The sequence below is a fragment of the Vidua chalybeata genome, chromosome 1 (assembly GCF_026979565.1).
Source record: "Vidua chalybeata isolate OUT-0048 chromosome 1, bVidCha1 merged haplotype, whole genome shotgun sequence".
In the NCBI taxonomy this organism is placed as follows: domain Eukaryota; kingdom Metazoa; phylum Chordata; class Aves; order Passeriformes; family Viduidae; genus Vidua; species Vidua chalybeata.
The window spans coordinates 153,456,656-153,474,529 of NC_071530.1; the positions used below are offsets into that span (position 1 = coordinate 153,456,656).

The 17,874-nt window shown below is 46.2% G+C and overlaps 2 protein-coding genes across 12 annotated transcripts in view; one reads left to right on the top strand and one right to left on the bottom strand.

The window, feature by feature from the left end:
• The window catches only part of FAM83H (family with sequence similarity 83 member H), a 26,754-nt gene extending 22,183 nt beyond the window's left edge, over positions 1-4,571 (top strand). For all 6 annotated transcript variants that reach the window (XM_053937592.1, XM_053937601.1, XM_053937611.1 and 3 more), the window contains one exon: positions 716-4,571. In XM_053937592.1, coding sequence (XP_053793567.1) covers positions 716-3,365 — 2,650 coding nt within the window. In that variant the 3' untranslated portion in view covers positions 3,366-4,571. The remainder of the gene's footprint in view (positions 1-715) is intronic.
• Positions 1-17,768, bottom strand: part of MAPK15 (mitogen-activated protein kinase 15) — a 27,186-nt gene extending 9,418 nt beyond the window's left edge. Inside the window, exons 1-14 of one of the 6 annotated variants that reach the window (XM_053937676.1) lie at positions 17,688-17,768; positions 14,974-15,072; positions 14,685-14,714; positions 12,237-12,327; positions 11,974-12,104; positions 11,218-11,381; positions 10,142-10,281; positions 9,618-9,675; positions 8,707-8,844; positions 8,376-8,481; positions 7,659-7,962; positions 7,266-7,408; positions 5,589-5,814; positions 1,046-1,134 (exon numbers count right to left, since the gene is read on the bottom strand). In XM_053937676.1, the coding sequence (XP_053793651.1) occupies positions 5,617-5,814; positions 7,266-7,408; positions 7,659-7,962; positions 8,376-8,481; positions 8,707-8,844; positions 9,618-9,675; positions 10,142-10,281; positions 11,218-11,381; positions 11,974-12,104; positions 12,237-12,327; positions 14,685-14,714; positions 14,974-15,072; positions 17,688-17,756 (1,671 nt within the window). In that variant the 5' untranslated portion in view covers positions 17,757-17,768 and the 3' untranslated portion in view covers positions 1,046-1,134; positions 5,589-5,616. Of the gene's footprint in view, positions 1-1,045; positions 1,135-4,432; positions 4,474-5,374; positions 5,815-7,265; positions 7,409-7,658; positions 7,963-8,375; positions 8,482-8,706; positions 8,845-9,617; positions 9,676-10,141; positions 10,282-11,217; positions 11,382-11,973; positions 12,105-12,236; positions 12,328-14,684; positions 14,715-14,973; positions 15,073-17,687 lie in introns of those variants that run through there. The other 5 variants (XM_053937683.1, XM_053937661.1, XR_008429813.1 and 2 more) reach the window with 5 other exon arrangements.
• Between the last annotated feature and the right edge of the window lie 106 nt (positions 17,769-17,874).

The window sequence follows — 17,874 nt, forward strand, 5'->3', positions numbered from 1 at the left end:
TCCCTCATGATTCCCAGGGATGTGGTTAGAGAACTGTAAAGTGAGAACACTCCTGGGTTCTGATGCAGTTTTAACAGCTGCAGCAAACCTGCACACACAGCAAGGCAAAGTAAGGGATCCCTTCCCTGCTCCCCATCACTCAGCAGATGGGGAAGAAAAGGCAGAGCCTGACTTGGGAAGATGAAAGCCGTAACACTGAACATCTTCCTCCCCCATTTCCAGCTCAGCTCCTTCTGTTCAGTCCCTTCAAACTGTGTGGGTGGAAGGGCTGTGCCACCCCAGGAATAAGATCTTGGGTTTGTCTTTTCGGAGGTTCCTGTCGGCACATCTGCCAGCCTTTGGGGTCCCCCTGACTGGTGTCACCTGCCAGGTGCTGAGGGAACACACCGACTGTTGCCCAGGTCATTACTGACAGAACATCTGTTTCACACAAGGATTGCCATCAGCTCACTCTGGGTGACATGACTGACTGGCTTTTTAGAACAGAAATCAGTTATTGCCTTATAAAATTCTCTGCAAAGATGTGATCACAAATCAATCAAGCTGTTAGATTTGGGAACAATCATATGTAACATGTAGCTGCAGAGGAATTGTCTGCCCTTATTTTGCCCTATTTCTGCCCAACCAGAAACTTTAGAATTTGCTTCAGGTGACCAAATGTTTTAATGAAAACAGGTACAGCTGAGTTACTCCATCACTTCTGTTCTCTCTTCAGTTTCATGTGGTCCTTTGAGAAGATTCACAGGAGCATTGCACACATCTTCCAGGGTGAGCTGGTGGCCAGCTTTGATGAAGAATTCCGCATTTTGTTTGCACAGTCGGAACCCCTCATTCCTCCAGCCAACGTCTTGGCAAAGGCAGAGAACACTTTTGCCATGGCTCCCTTTGGCAATAACATGCCTTTCTTCCCCAAAAAAGGCCCCCTGATGTTCCAGAGGGATGAGAGTCTCTTCCCCTCCTTCATGGACAGGGTGGATCCGGACAGGTACTTCCTGTCCAATTTCCGGCGGGACGACATGCTGCGGCACACTGTGGAGGGGTCGGCCATGCGGATGTACAAAAAGGTGGAAATGGAGAATTCCCAGATGGATCCGGTCAGGGGCTTCCTCCGTTCCAAGCAGCTGGAGCTGGATGCTTTTAAAAGACACAGTTTTGCAGAAGGAACATTTGAAAATTTTGCTTCTGCCAAGCAGTACACCCGGCAGATGTTCATGAACAACATGGACGAGTTCAAAATCCAGTCCAGTCATTTCCAGAAGGACCAGTTCTACCAGTACCAGTTTGAACATCCCCATCTTTCTGGCAGACCTCAGGGATTCTTTGAGAGGATTCGAGGGGGGAGGCCGGGATTCAATGAACTGGAAGACTATGGAGAGGGACCCCGATACCCTGAACTGGAGCCCAGTTTCCCACAGGAGGGTTTCCCCCTACGCCTGGATTACGTGCCCTCAAATTCTTCCAGGGAGGTGAGACACGGCTCTGACCAGCTGAACCCCGCGGGCAACGGCCCCATGGGAATGATGTTACGGAGGCAGAACATAGGACAGAAATTCATTTGCCAGACTTCTCCCACGCAGAAGCAGAGCCTGGAGCAGCGCCTGTTCTTACAGGACAAGGATGAAGAGCAGGATGACGACAAGAACATGCAGGAAAACAGAACAGGGTTACGGAACTGGAGGATTTCTTCGTACCTCAGCGCATACCAGTCTGAACCAGATGAAGGGCTCCCGATGCCGATGGAGTCTGAGGCGTATAACGATGCTCTTGGGGATCCCCTCACAAAGCACCCCACTGACCTCGTCCCAGCCTTCAAACCCCCCACGCCTTTCAATAGCAAGCCACTGGGAATTGACAGTGCCAAGGATTCTGCAGATCCTGACAGAGCAGGTGAAGAAACCTCAATAATGAAACCAGATGCCTTCAGGTCCAGGATAAATCCCTTGATCCAGAGGAGCTCCAGGCTCAGGTCCTCTCTGATTTTCAGTGCTGCCAAATTAGACCAGCCCAATACCACAATAGAAAAGGTGCAGATGATCCAAAAAGAGCAAATGTCCAGTGAGTTAACAAAGGACAATGAAACCATCAAGACGGCTGCCTCCTCCAAAGTGGCTGAGCTGCTGGAGAAGTACAAAGCTGTAGGCAAGGACATGGAACGGGGCACGGTCACCCACACCAAAGCTGTTTCGGGTTACCTACAGGAGGAATCTCAGAATACGGAGAAGAAATGTACCAAATCTGTGCAGTATAAGATTCTGGAGAGCAGGGTGCTGGACTCCAAAGACTCCTGCAGTACTTACAAAATGCATGGAGAGTTGGACAGAGCATTTGGAATGGCCTCATCCACCCCCCAGCTTGGGGACGCGTTGAGTAAAGATCCCCTGGCACATCTTGGCACCAAGGTGGACAAGCTGTCATCCCGGTTTTACCCCATCGAGAACAAACCTCCTCTTCCAGAGAAGGAGAGCCTGATATTTGTAGGAGACACTCAGAAATTGGCTCTTCCAGAGAAGAAGGACAGAGTGACCTTCAGAGAAGACTCTCCAAAATTAGTCAACACAGAAATGAAGAAACCACAGGTGAGGACAAGTACTACGTCCTCAGTTCTAGAAAGCCTGTCTAGAAGTCAAGGGTCTGACAGCTCTCTCAACAAATCTGAGGAAGACTGTTCAAAACAAGAGCAAAATCCCATGGAGTTTCTAAGAAAAGGGTCACTACGGTTGAAGCAGCTTTTGAACCCAAAAGGTGAGAAGAAATTGGAGGAGGAACCTGCTTCTGAGAGTGGGAAATGTGACAAGCAGGCAGTAGTGCTTAAACGATCATCCATAGGGGACTGCCAGGAAGCAATGGAGGAAGAAAAACCCCACAAATTCACAGCACCGCTCCCCCCCAAGAGCAGCCAGACAACGCAAGGGAGGTTCCCTTCCTCCACAGCCAACATCCTCTACAGCAGCAACCTACGTGACGACACCAAGGTGATCTTGGAGCAGATCTCTGCCAACAGCCAGAAGAACAGAGCCGAGCTGGCTAAGCAGCTGCCATCTACCAGCAACCCTGACCTCTCCAGGTCAACCACAAGCTTGGAAAGAAAAGGGGAAAAGGAGAAAAGCTGCAACATCCACAGGTCTGAGAGCTTTGGGAGCCAGAAGCGGAACCTGCAGCGGCAGCCGTCAGAGGACAGAGACACCCTCCTGAAGAAGATGGAGAACATGCGGAAGGAGAAGCGAGTCTACAGCAGGTTTGAGGTGTTCTGCAAGAAGGACGAGCACACAAGTCCCAGTGAAGAAGAATATGACACAGATGCCAAAGACAAGAAAATGGGAAAATTCATGCCCAAAATCCTGGGGACCTTCAAGACCAAAAAATGATCCTAGAAATCCTATTTAATTCCATTTAATCACTGACTGTCACAGGGAAACAAGGAAGAAACTTATCTATGATGGCAATGCTCTTCTTGATTAGTGAGCAGAAATGTATCCAGCATGAGCCTCCCATGGCACAGTTTGCTCAATAAAGTCAGGTGGTATCAAACAACCTTATCACAGTATGTTCCAAATAAAACAATTAAAATGCCAACGTGCTTAAAAAACAAGTCTCTATTACTGTACAAAACTAAGAGTCTCTGTTAAAACCAGGGAATATTTTCAGCAGACAAAACCATTCAAATTTCAGAAAAAAAATGAAAATCAGAAAATTCATTACTTGAGTTTGGGCCAGAAAAGATAAATACATACTGACACACACACAGATGTAATAACTGGAAAAAGTATTTAAAGCTCAGTGGTTTCTCAGGTGCAGTTACATTTTTTCTGTATCTCACAATGAATCAGACAGAGGAGGCACCTTTTTGAAGGTTTACATACAAAAAAAAAAAAAAAAAAAAAAAAAAAACAACAAAACAAAACAAAAAAAACCAAAAAAAAAAAAAAAAAAAAAAAAAAAAACAAAAAAACAAAAAACAAACAAAACTTGTAATAAACATTTTGGCCTAAACTGTAGTTCTGACCTTCTCCAGCAGCACAGGCCCAGCTTTTGTATTTACCAGTTCCTGAGCCTTCAGGGTCTCGTTTGTTCCCTTGTGTAAAGGGAATTACCTGCTTTAGGGGCTGAGCTCAAAGAAGCTGCTGAGGTGCTATTGATGGAGAAGGAATTGGCTTTAGGAGGCCTTTTCAGGTGAGTCTGAGTTTAAAAAAAACATCTAACGTCCTGCCTTGGCCAAGCAGTGACTTCCTTGAGAGTGTAACTGCAGTTCATGAGGTGACAGGTCTGGAACAGCTGAGAGAGCTGGGGGGAATAACAATCATTCATCACAGGTAGAGTAAAACCTCAGGGGCAGAGACAAGAGCTTCAAGTTAATGAGGAAAACGTATCCAAAATCATCACTGAAACAGGAAGATAAAGTTTCCCGTAGTCCCGCTGTAGACTGGCAACACCTTTACGATGTCTCAGCAACAGTATTTCATGAAACTTTGCTTTCTGAAAGCAAAACCAATAAAAATGACCAATTATTCATTGAAGAAGACAGCCCTACCAATAGGCAGTTTCCCTCTCAATACAGCAATTGCTGCTTGAAAGACAAAGATTTTCTGCAGTGCAAAATAAAGGATTTATTTTTACAATATTAATACAATATTACATACTAGAGAAGCTGTTAAATATTGTAGAAGAACCTACCTGTATTTCAAATGTTTTTCTACTTGATTTTAACAAAACCAGACCATAATGAATTCTGTTCATCTAGCCTAAAACAGTCACAGAAATGAGTGAAAGGCTGTAAGATTATCTGTAAAGAGTTAGGTCTTCATGGTCTTCAGAGAACAGTTACCTGTTCTGCTCAAAAAAATATCCACCATTTAGACAGACAACTGAAGAATCCTGAAATGGGTTGGAAAGGATTTTTTAAAGTTCATCCAACCCCTGCCAACCACGGCAGGGACACCTTCCACTGTCCCAGGTTGCTCCAAGCCCTGTCCAGCCTGGCCTTGGACAATTCCAGGGATGGGGCAGCCACAGATGCTCTGGGCTCCCTGGTCCAGGACCAAACCACTGTCACAGGGAAGGATTTCTTCCTAACACCCCATCCATCCCTGCCCTCTGGCAGTGGGAAGCCATTCCCTGTGTCCTGTCACTCCCGGCCCGTGCCCAAAGTCTCCCTCCAGCTATCCTGGAGCCCCTTTAGGCACTGGAAGGGGCTCTGAGGTCTTCCTGGAACCTTTCCTCTGGGCTGGACACCTCCAGTTCTCCCAGCCTATCTCCAGAGCAGAAGGACTCAAGCCTTCGGACCATTTCCTTGGCCTTGCACTTGGCCTTGTTGAATTTCAGGAGGTTCCCCTGGACCCCAAATATGTCTAAAAACCACTCAAGTATCAGAATAATGCACTTTTCTGTGGTTTTTGTAGTAATTCAAACAAGGAGTGTGCTGTGTCCTTGCCTGCTGAGACTGGAAGGCAGAGGAGTGGGATTCCCTTTCCAGAGCTTGTCCAGAGGAGAGGAGGACATTGTCCTAAGCAGCAAATAAAGCATTTCCTCATAGTTTGCTCTCCCCTGCTGCCCTTGCTCAGTCAGGGGCTGAGGGATGAGCTGTACTTCACCTGTCTGCAACATCTCCACTGTCACTGCTCAGGGTTTTTGGGGTTTTGCTATTGGAAGGCTCTGCAGTGCAGATTGACTGATGGTTCCATAGGCCTGGGAGTAGCTGCCCATGGATGCCCTTGGATCACCCGCAGCTCCCACATTTGCAGTGATCTGGAACATCTTTTTACTGGGCTTCAGAAGGGGACGAACATCTTTGCTGTGACACTGAGAGTTTCTGGGATTCTGTGTGAGAAAGAAAAGCCAGGAAAAGTTAATAAGCTGGAATCAGCTTTCTGGAATGCAAATAGGACACAGGTTTGGCTTTGGTCAGCACTATCCTCTCAGGAAACAAACACAAATTCAGGGCACGTGTAGGCTGATTTTCTCCCTCTTCTGCTCTTCTTGTCATAGAAAATTGGTCACAATTCCCTAGAGATCCTTCCACACGCATTGGTCATGTGTACACCTGCATGTGCAGCAAGCTCCACAATCCCATCTTGGAGAATTAATGGCTTCTCTTTCCCTCAAAACATTTTGGAAGGGATTCCAAATCAGAGGGCCTGAAAGGAGGGCTACAAGTGTACTACTGGAAATGCTTGAAGGTTTCTGACAACCTGGACTACTGGAAAGTGTTCCTGACCACGGCAGAGGGGTTGAACAAGATGAGTTTTTAGGTCCCTTCCAACCCAGTCAGTCTGTGATTCTGTGAATCTGTGCTGCCTCCTTCCATACTCTTCCTCTGTCATAAGCTTCCTCCATCACCTCTGCAGGTGCCAGCAGTCACCAGGCAGCAGACAGCCAGCTCAGGAAGGAAAAAAGCAGGAGCAAGAGGTCATTAAAGAACCCATTGAGGGGGAGGACTTTTCCAAGGAAGCATGGCCAAAATCAGGGAAGAGGGAGGAGCAGAGGACAGGACTGATGCCCTCACAGCTCAGCAACAGCAACCTATTAGATCCACAGTACCATGAAATCAGAGAATCACTGAGGTGGAAAAGCCCTCTGGGCCCACTGAGTCCAGACGCTCTCCCAGCACTGCCAAGGCCACCAATGACCCCTGTCCCCACGTGTCACATCCATGTGGCTGTTAAATCCCCCCAGGGATGGGGACTCCCCCTGCCCTGGGGCAGTCTGTGCCAGGACTGCGCAGCCCTTTGCAGGTGGGTTTTTTCTCCAGTACCCAATTTCAACCTCTCCTGGAAGCACTTGAGGCTGTTTCATCCTGCCACTTTTCTCCTGGGAACAGATCCTGACCCCTCCCTGACTGCATCCTCCTGTCAGGGAGCTGCAGAGAGTGAGAAGGTCCTTCCTGTGCCTCCTTCTCTCCACAGCTGCTGCTACTGCTCCAGACCCTCCCCCAGCTTTGTGCCCTTCTCTGGACACACTCCAGCCCCTCAGTGGGGCCCTCCTTTCCTGTTGTGAAGATACCAAACTCGTCCCCAGGACTGGAGGTCCCTCAGCAATGTCTAGCACAGGGGAGAGGTACTGCCCTGGGTGTCTGGCCACTCCGTGGCTGCTACAGGCCAGGTGCCACCGGCCTCTTGCCCACCTTGGCACCCCTGGGCTCATGTTCAGCTGCTGTCATCAGCACCAGCAGGTGACCTTTTCCAGCTTTCCAGCCACTCTGCCTGGAGCACTGCAGGGAGTTGCTGTGACCCAGGTTACCACAGATAAGGGCTAGAAATTAAGCTACTCACATTGTAAAGGTTCTGTACACCTGAAGGAGAGATACGAGTGTTGGGCCATGTGATTTGTCTCCCCAGTTTCTCATTGTTGGAGATTCTGGACTGTTGAGGTGGTGCAGAAAGGTTCCTGATCCCAGCACCAGGATTTGCATTTCCTGCAGAAGGAAAAACATGAGAGAAAGCAGGAAAATCAGAAGAACACAGAACACATTGACGAGGCAGGGACAGTCCTGTACTCAACACTCATTCAATAGAGTTTTGTTCTTACGTCATTTCCCTCCCATACTTCCAGCCTCTCATTTTACCATGCAGATTCCCTTAATTTCTTTTACAGCACTCATTCTCTGTTCCCCACATCAACACCCCAAGGTGGGTTACACCCCGGTGTAGGAGGGTGGTACCCACTCTGCACAGTGGTGTGTGTGATGGGGTTGTACATCATCACACCAATCTGTGATCTCTGACACACAGTTCTGGCCTGATCCTTGCTCTGGCTGGACCCTGCTGGCTGGACCCCAGCTGTGGCTCCAGGGTGCACATGTGAAGGGTTTAGCAGAGGGGGTGTTGGTTCTTGCTGGCCTTTCCTGGTGGGTGCAGCCACTGAGCTGAAACCTGGCAGAAGTGTGCTGGTCTCAGACTGGCTCAGCTGAATGTTTTCTCCCCGCCCTTGCTCCTTTGGAAAGCTCTTTGACTTCTTTTCAAGGATCATCTGCAGAACAGAAAAGCTAGTTAGTTAACACAGCAATACAGCAGAAAAATAAAACATCAAAACAAAGAGGAATACTTATAAATATCTGCAATTTTATTTTACAGAGTAAGTAACAAGTATAATTTTGGAACTAGATGATCTTTAAAGTACCTTTCAACCCAAACCATTCTGTGAATCTTTCTCAGACATCATGCTTCAGAGGTTTTTCTTTGCCCTATGAGAATTTTACATGTAAAGGTCTTTCAAAGATTAGGACAGTGTGGAACTGATCAAACACTCAGGTGTAATGGTGCCAGCAGGTATGGAAAGCGCACGGGAACACAGAGACAAGACAACGACAAAATTTGTTAAGTATGTGCAAGAATGGCAGGTTACCTGGAGGATTAGGATTTGGGAAAATAGGATGAAAATACCTCATATAATTTATTTCTATATTCTGCCACAGACAGCTGGACATCATCACCCAAAGGAAGGATCACATCAAAATCCAAAGAGGGCTCCCTGGAAGGACAGTGGAATCTAAGGAAATGAAAACACATCATGTAATTCACTGACTGGAAACAGATTATTAAAATTTAAACAGGATTGTTAAACAATCTCGTGTAAATAGGATTGGAGAAAATAAAGAATTAGCTTTGCCATTTTTTCTACAACATAATGCATTTAAAGAAAATTTGTGCCAAGAGCGGGTTTGTAATGCCTCAGAAGACATCAGGGGCAGCTGCCCACTGGTGTCACTCTCACCTGCTCACGTAGGGATGCTGCAGAGCCTGCTCTGCTGTGAGCCGTTTGTCAGGGTTAAAGACCAGAAGTTTCTTCAGCAGATCCAAGGCAGGCAGTGGAGTGGAGGATGGGAAAATCTCCTCAAATGCTACTCGCTGCCTAGAAGTCAGAAAAAAATTACACAAGCTCTCAGTGTCTAATTCCCAGTGAAGGCAGGAGTGACAGTTCCAGGATCACGTCAACGTGACACCAGGCACGAGTTCACTCACAAAGTGTGTCATAATCACTGAATCCTAGAATGGTTTGGCCAGGAAGGGACCTTAAAGCTCATCACTTCCCAGCCCCATGATCCCACAAATCTAGACCTGAGATTATAGAAACACACTTCTCTGTAATTTCCAGAGAATATGAAATTTTAAAAATCTAATTTTGCATTTTGAAATCCTAAATACAATTGTGAACATAATGAAGAAGAAAGTATCTTGAAAAAAATCAGTTGTAAGCGCCAAATCTTACTCATATTTTAAATAATTTTTATTTAAGGAGACAACTTAGAGCCCCTTCCAGAGCCATAAGAGGCTCAAAGGCAGCTGGAGAGGGACTTTGGACAAGGGTGTGGAGTGACAGCACAAGTGGGAAGGGCCTCCCACTGCCAGAGGGCAGGGACGGATGGGGTACTGGAAGGAATTATTGCTTGTGAGGGTACTGAGGGACTGGAATGATTTCCCGGAGAAGTTGTGGCTGCCCCATCCCTTTAAGGCCAGGTTGGATGGGTCTTGGAGCAACCTGGTCTGGTGAAAGCTGTCCCTGTCCATGCCAGGGGGTGGAATGAGAAGAGTTTTGAGGTCCCTTCCCACCCAAACTGTTCTGTGGTTCCATGACTCCAGGGTCCTACATTAGATGATCTGAGACACAGAACACCTCAGGCTTACCGGGAACTCATGTGGTTAATAACTGAGGCCTTGTACTCCGACTGCAGAGCCAAAATATCTGCAAGAATAAAAGGATACTGTTACTGCCAAGATGAGGACTAGCAGAGCCACACAGTTTATGAAGGAAAGCCAATATTTGATATTAACATAAGAAATTATTCACACAGAACTTGGTCAGAGATCTATGGAAGGGGGATGGAATATTTATTTGCAAATTTTCTAAGATGATTTTTTAATTCATATTTATTAATCATACACTTCATAAATGTGCATTCTCATAGCAACAGATGCAGAAGACATCTGAATTCCTTATTTATTCCTTATTATTTATTCTTTATTATTCCTTATTATTCCACAATATCTGAATTTCTGATTTTTCTCTAACACTAACATTCCAGATGAGGATTTTAATTCCTTTGGAAAGGTGCCAGAATGAATGATACACCTTCTTCCCTGACCCATCCAGGCTGCTTTCTTCCACTGAACCCCTTCTCTAGACCGTTTTCCACACAGCAGGGTCCTACCTTCTGGGGACGGAGCAGGGATAACCCTCAGGATCTGCTCTATTTGGTTCATTGTTGATGTTCCAGGAAAAAGAGGCTTTCCAAGCAGCATCTCTCCCAGAATACAGCCAATGCTCCACATGTCCACACCCTTAGTGTAACTACAAACAGGAACAGAACAGAGGTGGGATTAAATAAAGCAAATATTTTCTGTACCTGCTATTCACATAGCCTACATTGATTTATTTGCTAGAAAGCGTGCTTGGTGACTTCTCACAGGTTTGAACTATAAATTGAATAACATCTGGGAATCATGAGACTGGCAAGCATGAAACAGAAAGGAGATTTATCCTACTCAAAGTCTAGTCTAAGAAACTATAAAAAGAAATATATTACAGGGAAATGCTAGAAAAAGGTCATATATTAAAGGTAATGCCATAACCAGGTATTATATCCTTTTCATAAGACCAAGAATGAAGATACACATTGTTCTTTCGTCATAATGCATGTAAGAATTACATTTTTAAACAAAGTAAATTTGTAAATTTAAAAGTAAAAGTAAATTTTTTACTTTGTAAAAATAAACAGTGGGTATAGGACAGTTTGCAAAACATCCACATTTAAATTTTGGGATACTACCCCGCATCTATTTATTGACTTTTCTGGTTTTTCATATTTAATTTAAAAAAAAAGGACTAAGTCTGACTAACAGGCAGTTGGTTTAACATCTGATTAGGGAACATTTCGTGAAGGTCTATCAAAAAACACTGCTTAAATTTGGAAAAGAGAATTTACGTTCTCAAGCAGATTTTGTAAGTTGTGGGTTCAAGGGAGAAGACACAAATCTGGTGGGAGAAAGGGTGACAAGCGGATGAGCTGCTCGTGCATGTCCACTGACACTCTAAGAACACAGGAAGGACATGTACATGTTCATAAGAGGTTTTTGTGTTGCAGAAGTTTAATTGTACACTGAGAAAACAGACTGCTGACATAACCCTGCATCTGGTGACACTGAAAATGAAAAGATTGAAGACTTTTAGACAAAAAAAATGTACAAGTGGTGAAATGCCAGGCTCCCCTCCCCTGCCCTGCCTCACCGTCGGGAGGCCAGCAGGATCTCGGGCGCTCGGTACCAGCGTGTGGCCACGTACTCGGTGAGCACAGGGCTGGGCTGGGGCTCGCCCCGCTGGCACAGGGAGCGCGCCAGCCCGAAGTCACACAGCTTCACACTGCACTGGGCATCCAGCAGCACGTTGGAAGGCTGCATGGGACACAGCACAATTAATGAGCCTTTTACTCTCTGAATAGCAGATTATTATCATGGTTCTTTTACTAGTCTCATACTTGTACATTTATTCATACTTTTCCTATAGAGACAGGCTGGGACAGCTTGGGCTATGGGGACAGAAGGCTCCAGGGGAGACCTTAGAGCTCCTTCAAGTGCCTAAAGGGGTGCCAAGAGAGCTCGAGATCCACTCCTCTTTTGAACACAGCCTGGACAGCACAAGGGGGAATGGCTTCCCACTGCCACAGGGCATGGTTAGATGGGATATTGGGAACTGGTACAGAGTAGGGGTAGAAGGAATATTGGGAAGGAATCCTTCCCTGTGAGGGTGTTGAGGCCCTGGCACAGGCTGTCCAGAGAAGTTCTGGCTGCCCCATTCCTGGAAGTGTTCCAGGCAGGTTGGACGGGGCTTGGAGCAACCTGGGATAGTGGAAGGTGGTCCTCTCAATGGCAGGGGGTGGAAATGATTGGGCTTTGAAGGTCCCTCCCATCCCAAATCAAGCTGTGATTTTATCCAGTGTTCAAAAGAAAACTGGATTGAAGGATACAGACCATGACTGAAATGTACCTTCTGATCCCTGTGAATAACATTCCCTGAGTGGATGAATTTAGTTGCCTTCAGGAGTTGGTAGAGAATGTAACACTTGTGGATGTCTTTCAGCAAATTCCCCTTCTTAATCACAGCATGTAAATCTGTCTCTGAAATATACCAGTAATACATTTACATCAGTAAATATCAGCAGTATCATGAGCATTCACTATCAAAGTGATAACAAGGATAGCTCCTAAGAGAGGTTGGGTTTGAATGGCTGCTGCAGTGCTGAGTCTCACCCATGGACTCGAAGATGAGGTAGATGTCCTTGTCATTCTCTGCTTGGATAACATCGAGCAGCTTGATGATATTTGGATGTTCTCCAAATTCCTGCACAGGGAAGATACCCAGCCGTCACAATCATGTGTTTTGCTGGTGAATCATAAAGAGGGACAGTAACCTATATTTCAGTTTGTATTACTGTCTAGAACAAACATTAACATGCTATTTCCTCCATTAGGCTTCTTCTGAAATAAACTTTAAAAAAGGATTTAAGTTTGTTCCATAGTAGGAAACCAGTCAGTTAGTCAAAAAAATAATCTCTGTTGAATGAGACATTAGTTCTAACACTCCCTTTATACAATTTATAATAAAATCCAGTTCCCTTTACGCACCCCACATTTCCTACTGAACCAAAGAATTACTGTGGCATGAAAACAGATCATAGTTGCCATCAACATTCATAGTTAAAAACCCAAGCAATCAGAACATGTCCATCTGAGGGCTGGCTCAGACACTCACAGGCTGCACTGAGGAACTGACTGCATGGAGATCAGACAGTACACAGAGATACCTGAACACAGGTGCAGTACCACACTGCAGGTGGAGTCCATCCTCACATCTTTGCAGACTGACAATCCTCATGGGATCATTAAGCTCATCCCCAGCTTTAACAACTTTTATTTCCCACTTTTGTGCAGCCATGGACACCATAAACACTTCATAATACTGCGACATTTTATAACGTGTAACATCTAGGAAAGCTCCCAAAACAACACATTCACCTGCAGCAAGGTGTGAAAACACACTCCCAAAGCAGTGAGACACAGCAGCCCATGTCACACTTTGTTTTCTTTCTGAGCACAGCCACAATACCCATGCAAATGATCTAAAGAAGGTTTTTACCCAAAAGGGGATATTGTTTTAAAATAACAGAATAATAATAATAATAATAATAATAATAATAACAATAGAATGTTCAGCTAAATCTGGGCAGTGTTACTTGAGTGCTATTGAAGAAGGAAAATTCCACTGTATCACACTGCTTTGCCCTGGAACTGATAACAGAAAGTTATGACAAAATTCTAATCTGTACTAAAAAAACACATTACCTTGAAAAAACCTTGTCAGGGCCAGTTCTATTAATCTTTGCTTAAAGAATAGTAATGCTACTAACATACTTACCAAAATGACATTCTAAAATTGGCCTAAAATACACCTGTAGATCTACAACTACACAGAACAGCAAACACAAAATCTGCAAGCAACCACCAGAGCATCAGAGAATCATTCACACCCCAGATTCTACAGCAACTTCTCAATTAGAATAATTGAAATACATAACATAAAACAATAACCTAGTCCATCAAATGACCTTGTGATAAACATCAAGATTGAACAAAGCAATTAGTATGCACAGACAAACAAATTAAGACAAACATGCAGTTATGAATAACAGAGTATTTTTCACATCTTTTCCTTTCTGAGCCCTCAGTCTTGAACCTCAAGAAAGAGGTTTAAAATAGGAGGGGAAACTAAAATCCTTAAAATCTATTGAGAACCAAAAGTTGTTGAAGTATGGGCTGAGCAGCATATTAACTTCCTTCTCCCTGCCCTCCTCTGCCTAGTGACTCCTCCTTTCCTTCAGAAGAAATATCCTTTCTCCCCCTGCTCCATCCATCCATCCATCCATTCCAGGAGTGCTGCACCTTCAGAGATGATTGAACTTCTAAGGTAGTTCACTTCTAAGGAACTGTTTATATTTTTAGCTTTAAAGTTTGCAGCTTCTATTTCAGGCTTCAAGAGTGACTAAAAAGTAAAAAAAAAAAAAATCATCTCTTTCCTACTTAAACGTGGCAGTCTTAGGAAATTCCTCTTCTATGAACCCTGCCTCACTTGTGTCCTTAGAAAATCACAACATTATTCCAAAATATTGATGTTTCTACATGGTAAGTCTAAGGAGGAGTGAAGAGATAACCGGAATGCCACTGATAAGGTCAATCATATCAAAACAAGAGTAGTCTTAAGTTATTCTTTGCAGAACTTCCCTTTTTCTTTTGGTTCAATTATTTTAAATGATTAAATAGCTTACAGCATGATGGAGGAAAACAATTTTGGAGTGTAAATCCCTCTCCCACCCCAGCCATCCTCCAATCATGGCAGTTTAAATGTAAAAGAAACAGTTTCTATCCACAAAGCAGCAAGAAGTGACAGAAGGTGCTGATGTGCTGTGCAGCAGACACATTGCTAAAAATGCTAAAAATGGGGAAAGAGTAAAAACAAGCCCAATGCTTCATTCAGGTGGGTTCAACCTGAAAGGCTCTTTGCCCTTCAGATGGTGCAGAAAAGAAATTAAAGAGTTATCAACACTAATCAATGACTGCTGCATTTTGGAAAACAATGGGAAGAAAATACTTAGACATCAGAGATAATGAAAAATCAGAGAAGAGGGAGAACGTGGACATTACCTGCAGGAACATAATCTCTCGAAATGTTCTCTAGAAATAAAGAAAAAACAGTTTATTATCACCTCAAGAAAACAGCAGAACAGAGAAGCAGTCCAATGACAGGGTTAAATCCACTCCTCTTTTGTACATGCCACAATACACAAAGCTTGATATTTCTTGCTTGTTTTTATCCCAATATAGCTGCAGACTGTATTGTTACGTGCATAATTATCTTTCAGAGAGAAAAGTCCTGAAAATACCTATGGAATCCCACCACATCTCAGAACACACCAGGACATTAATTTCTCACCTGAGCATCTGTTCTGTTCCTGAAAGCATCAAAAATCTTTTTAACAGCGACTGTTTCTCCTGTCTGGCGGTCGGTTGCTCTCCAGACAATGCCGTAGGCCTGCAGAGAAACAGGGACAGGTGAGCAGAGTGCTGACACCTGCACACAGCCCAGGCCTGCAGTGGAACCAGAGCATGCTCAGTGATGGACTGGAGCAGAGGTGATGGGCACCACATGGAAGACAGAGAGATTAGGCCAAGGAGACAGACTCAGAAGACACGCTGAGAGGGTTGGGGCTGTTCAGCCTGGGGTAGAGAAGGCTGCAGGGAGACTTCAGAGCTCCTTCCAGAGCCTGAAGGGGCTCCAAGAGAGTTTGGGAGGGACTTTGGACAAGGTCCTGGAGGGACAACGCAAGTTGGAAGGGCTTCCCACTTGCCAGAGGGCAGGGTTTAGATGGGATTTAGGAATAAATCCTTCCCTGTGAGGGTGGTGAGGCACCAGTTGCCCCAGGAAGCTGTGGCTGCTCCATTGCTGGAAGTGTCCAAGGCCAGGCTGGATGGGGCGTGGAGCAACCAGGTCTAGTGTAAGGTGTCCCTGCCCATGGCAGGGGGTGGGAATGAGCAGGCTTTAGAGTCTCTTCCAACCCAGAATATTCTGTGGTTTCAGAACTCTGTATGGAAAGCAGCCCTGAGAGGGACTTGGGGGGTGCTGGTGGATGAAAACCTGCCAGCCAGCCAGCCAACCATGTCCTGGGATGCACCAAAAGAAGCACAGCCAGGATTCCACAAACCAGGGGATTGGGCCCAGCTGGTGCCAGGCTGTGACAGGCAGGTCCTGCCTGACAGTCTGATCTCCCTCTGTGACAGTGTGACCTGAAAGGGCTGCATCAATGGGATGGGATGGGATGGGATTGATGGGCCAGTGGTGCACGGGTCAACAAGGCCAGGGTCTTGCTCGTGGGTCACAACAACCCCACAAAACATGCCAGGCTTGGGACAGAGTGGCTGGAAAGCTGGAAAAGTATCTGGTGGTGCTGGTGACAGTGGCTGAACATGAGCCCAGGTGTATCCAGGTGGCAAGATGCCAATGGCACCTGGCCTGTACCAGCCATGGTGTGGCTGGCAGGTCAAGAGAGCTCGTTCTTCCCTGCATTTGACTTTGGTGAGATTCCCAGCTGGAGCACTGCATCCAGCTTGGCGCTGCTCAGTACAAGAAGAACATGGAGTGGTGTGAGTAGTTGCAGAGAAGTGCCATGAAGACGCTGCGAGGGCTGGAGACCCTCTGCTCTGAGCCAGACTGGGACACTTGTGGTGTTCAGTCTGGAGAAGAGAAGGCTCCAAGGACAACTTACTGTGCTCTTTCAGAACTGAAAGGGGGGCGGTAAGAAGGATGGAGAGAGACTTTTTACCAAAGTCTGTAGTGACAGCATCCCAGAATTGCTGAGGTTGGAAAAGCCCTCCAAAACCACTGGGTCCAACCACTAACACACCACTGTCAGGTCCAACACTAAACCTTTTTTTTCAGTTAAAAGCTGTGTTGTCTGTTAAGGGAACAGGAACTTCTATCTGAGTTTTCCCTATTCTGGATGACTGTGATACTTGCAAATGATGATTACTCAGTCTCACTTGTGGTACAGATCCAGTTTTTTTTATTTTAGGCCATAGATTTGATCTGGACTTTCCACAGCCTAGGAGCTGCTTTACCTTTGCACAAAGGGATCACATCCTGCTCAGAAATGCCTATTTAGTGTTTAAATACTTGTCCAAAGCAAAAGAGCTGCAATGTATGATTCTAGTGATTTAACACTCATGTAAGGACATCAAGGCAGGCTTCCCAGCAACGTGTGTGGTCCTGGAGCATGGCACCAGGACCTTTGCCAGGCAGTACAAACAGCTGTACAAGTACCTCAGGTAAGTGCTACAGTACTACCCTGCTGGCAACTGGGAAACAGCCTCAAGTTGTGCTAGGGGAGGTTGATGTTGGATATTGGAAAAATCTCTCCTGCAAAGGGCTGTGCAGCCTGGGCACAGACTTCCCCAGGGCAGGGGGGAGTCCCCATCCCTGGGAGGATTTAACAGCCACATGGATGTGGCATGTGGGGACAGGGGTCAGTGGTGGCTTTGGCACTGCTGGGGGAGCCGCTGGACTCCACAGGCTCAGAGGGCTTTTCCACCTCAGTGACTCCTTGACTCTGTGAACATGAGGGAAATACTTAAATACTCGTATCAACGCAACTAAATGATAGCAAAGAGCTGCCAGAATAGAAAAGTAGATAACTCAGGAGGGCTTAGAGACTGTCTCAGGAGACATATCTTAGAAATTACCATTGGCTTATGTATAAAAATACAGTTTATGAAGAAGACATGCCTTGATGCAGCATGATCTGAAGTGATGGGGTTACAGTAAATGTAGAAGGATTTGGCACGCACAGAGAGAATGTACTTTGAGACTCAGATCCATTTTACTATTTACTTTTTACAGTCCCGCGGAGCTCCCCTGGGTCACCGGGAGCTTCCAGCGGGCCCTGAGCGACAGACAGAGTTCCCATGGGTGCCTGAACTCCCAAACACCCCCTCAGCTGCCCCGGGCCGCCTGCAGCCCTCACGGTGCCCTGAACGCCACACGGGCCCCCCGAGCTCTCACGGGCCCTCCGAGTTCCCGCGACCACCGCAGCTCCCACAGGGCACGCCAGCTCGGGCCAGCCCCGGCCAGGCCAGCCGCCGCCAGACACTCACCCCCTTGCCCAGCCGCCTCTTGATCTCATATTTGCGGCACACGAGCGGCTCCACCTCGGGCGGGTTCATGGCGGCACCTCCCTGTTGGCTCCCGCTGCCATGGCAACGGCACCGCGCATGCGCACACCGCCGCGGGGCCCGCCAGGGGGCGCCGTGAGACCGGGCGCTGAGGGCGGAGACGGAGCGG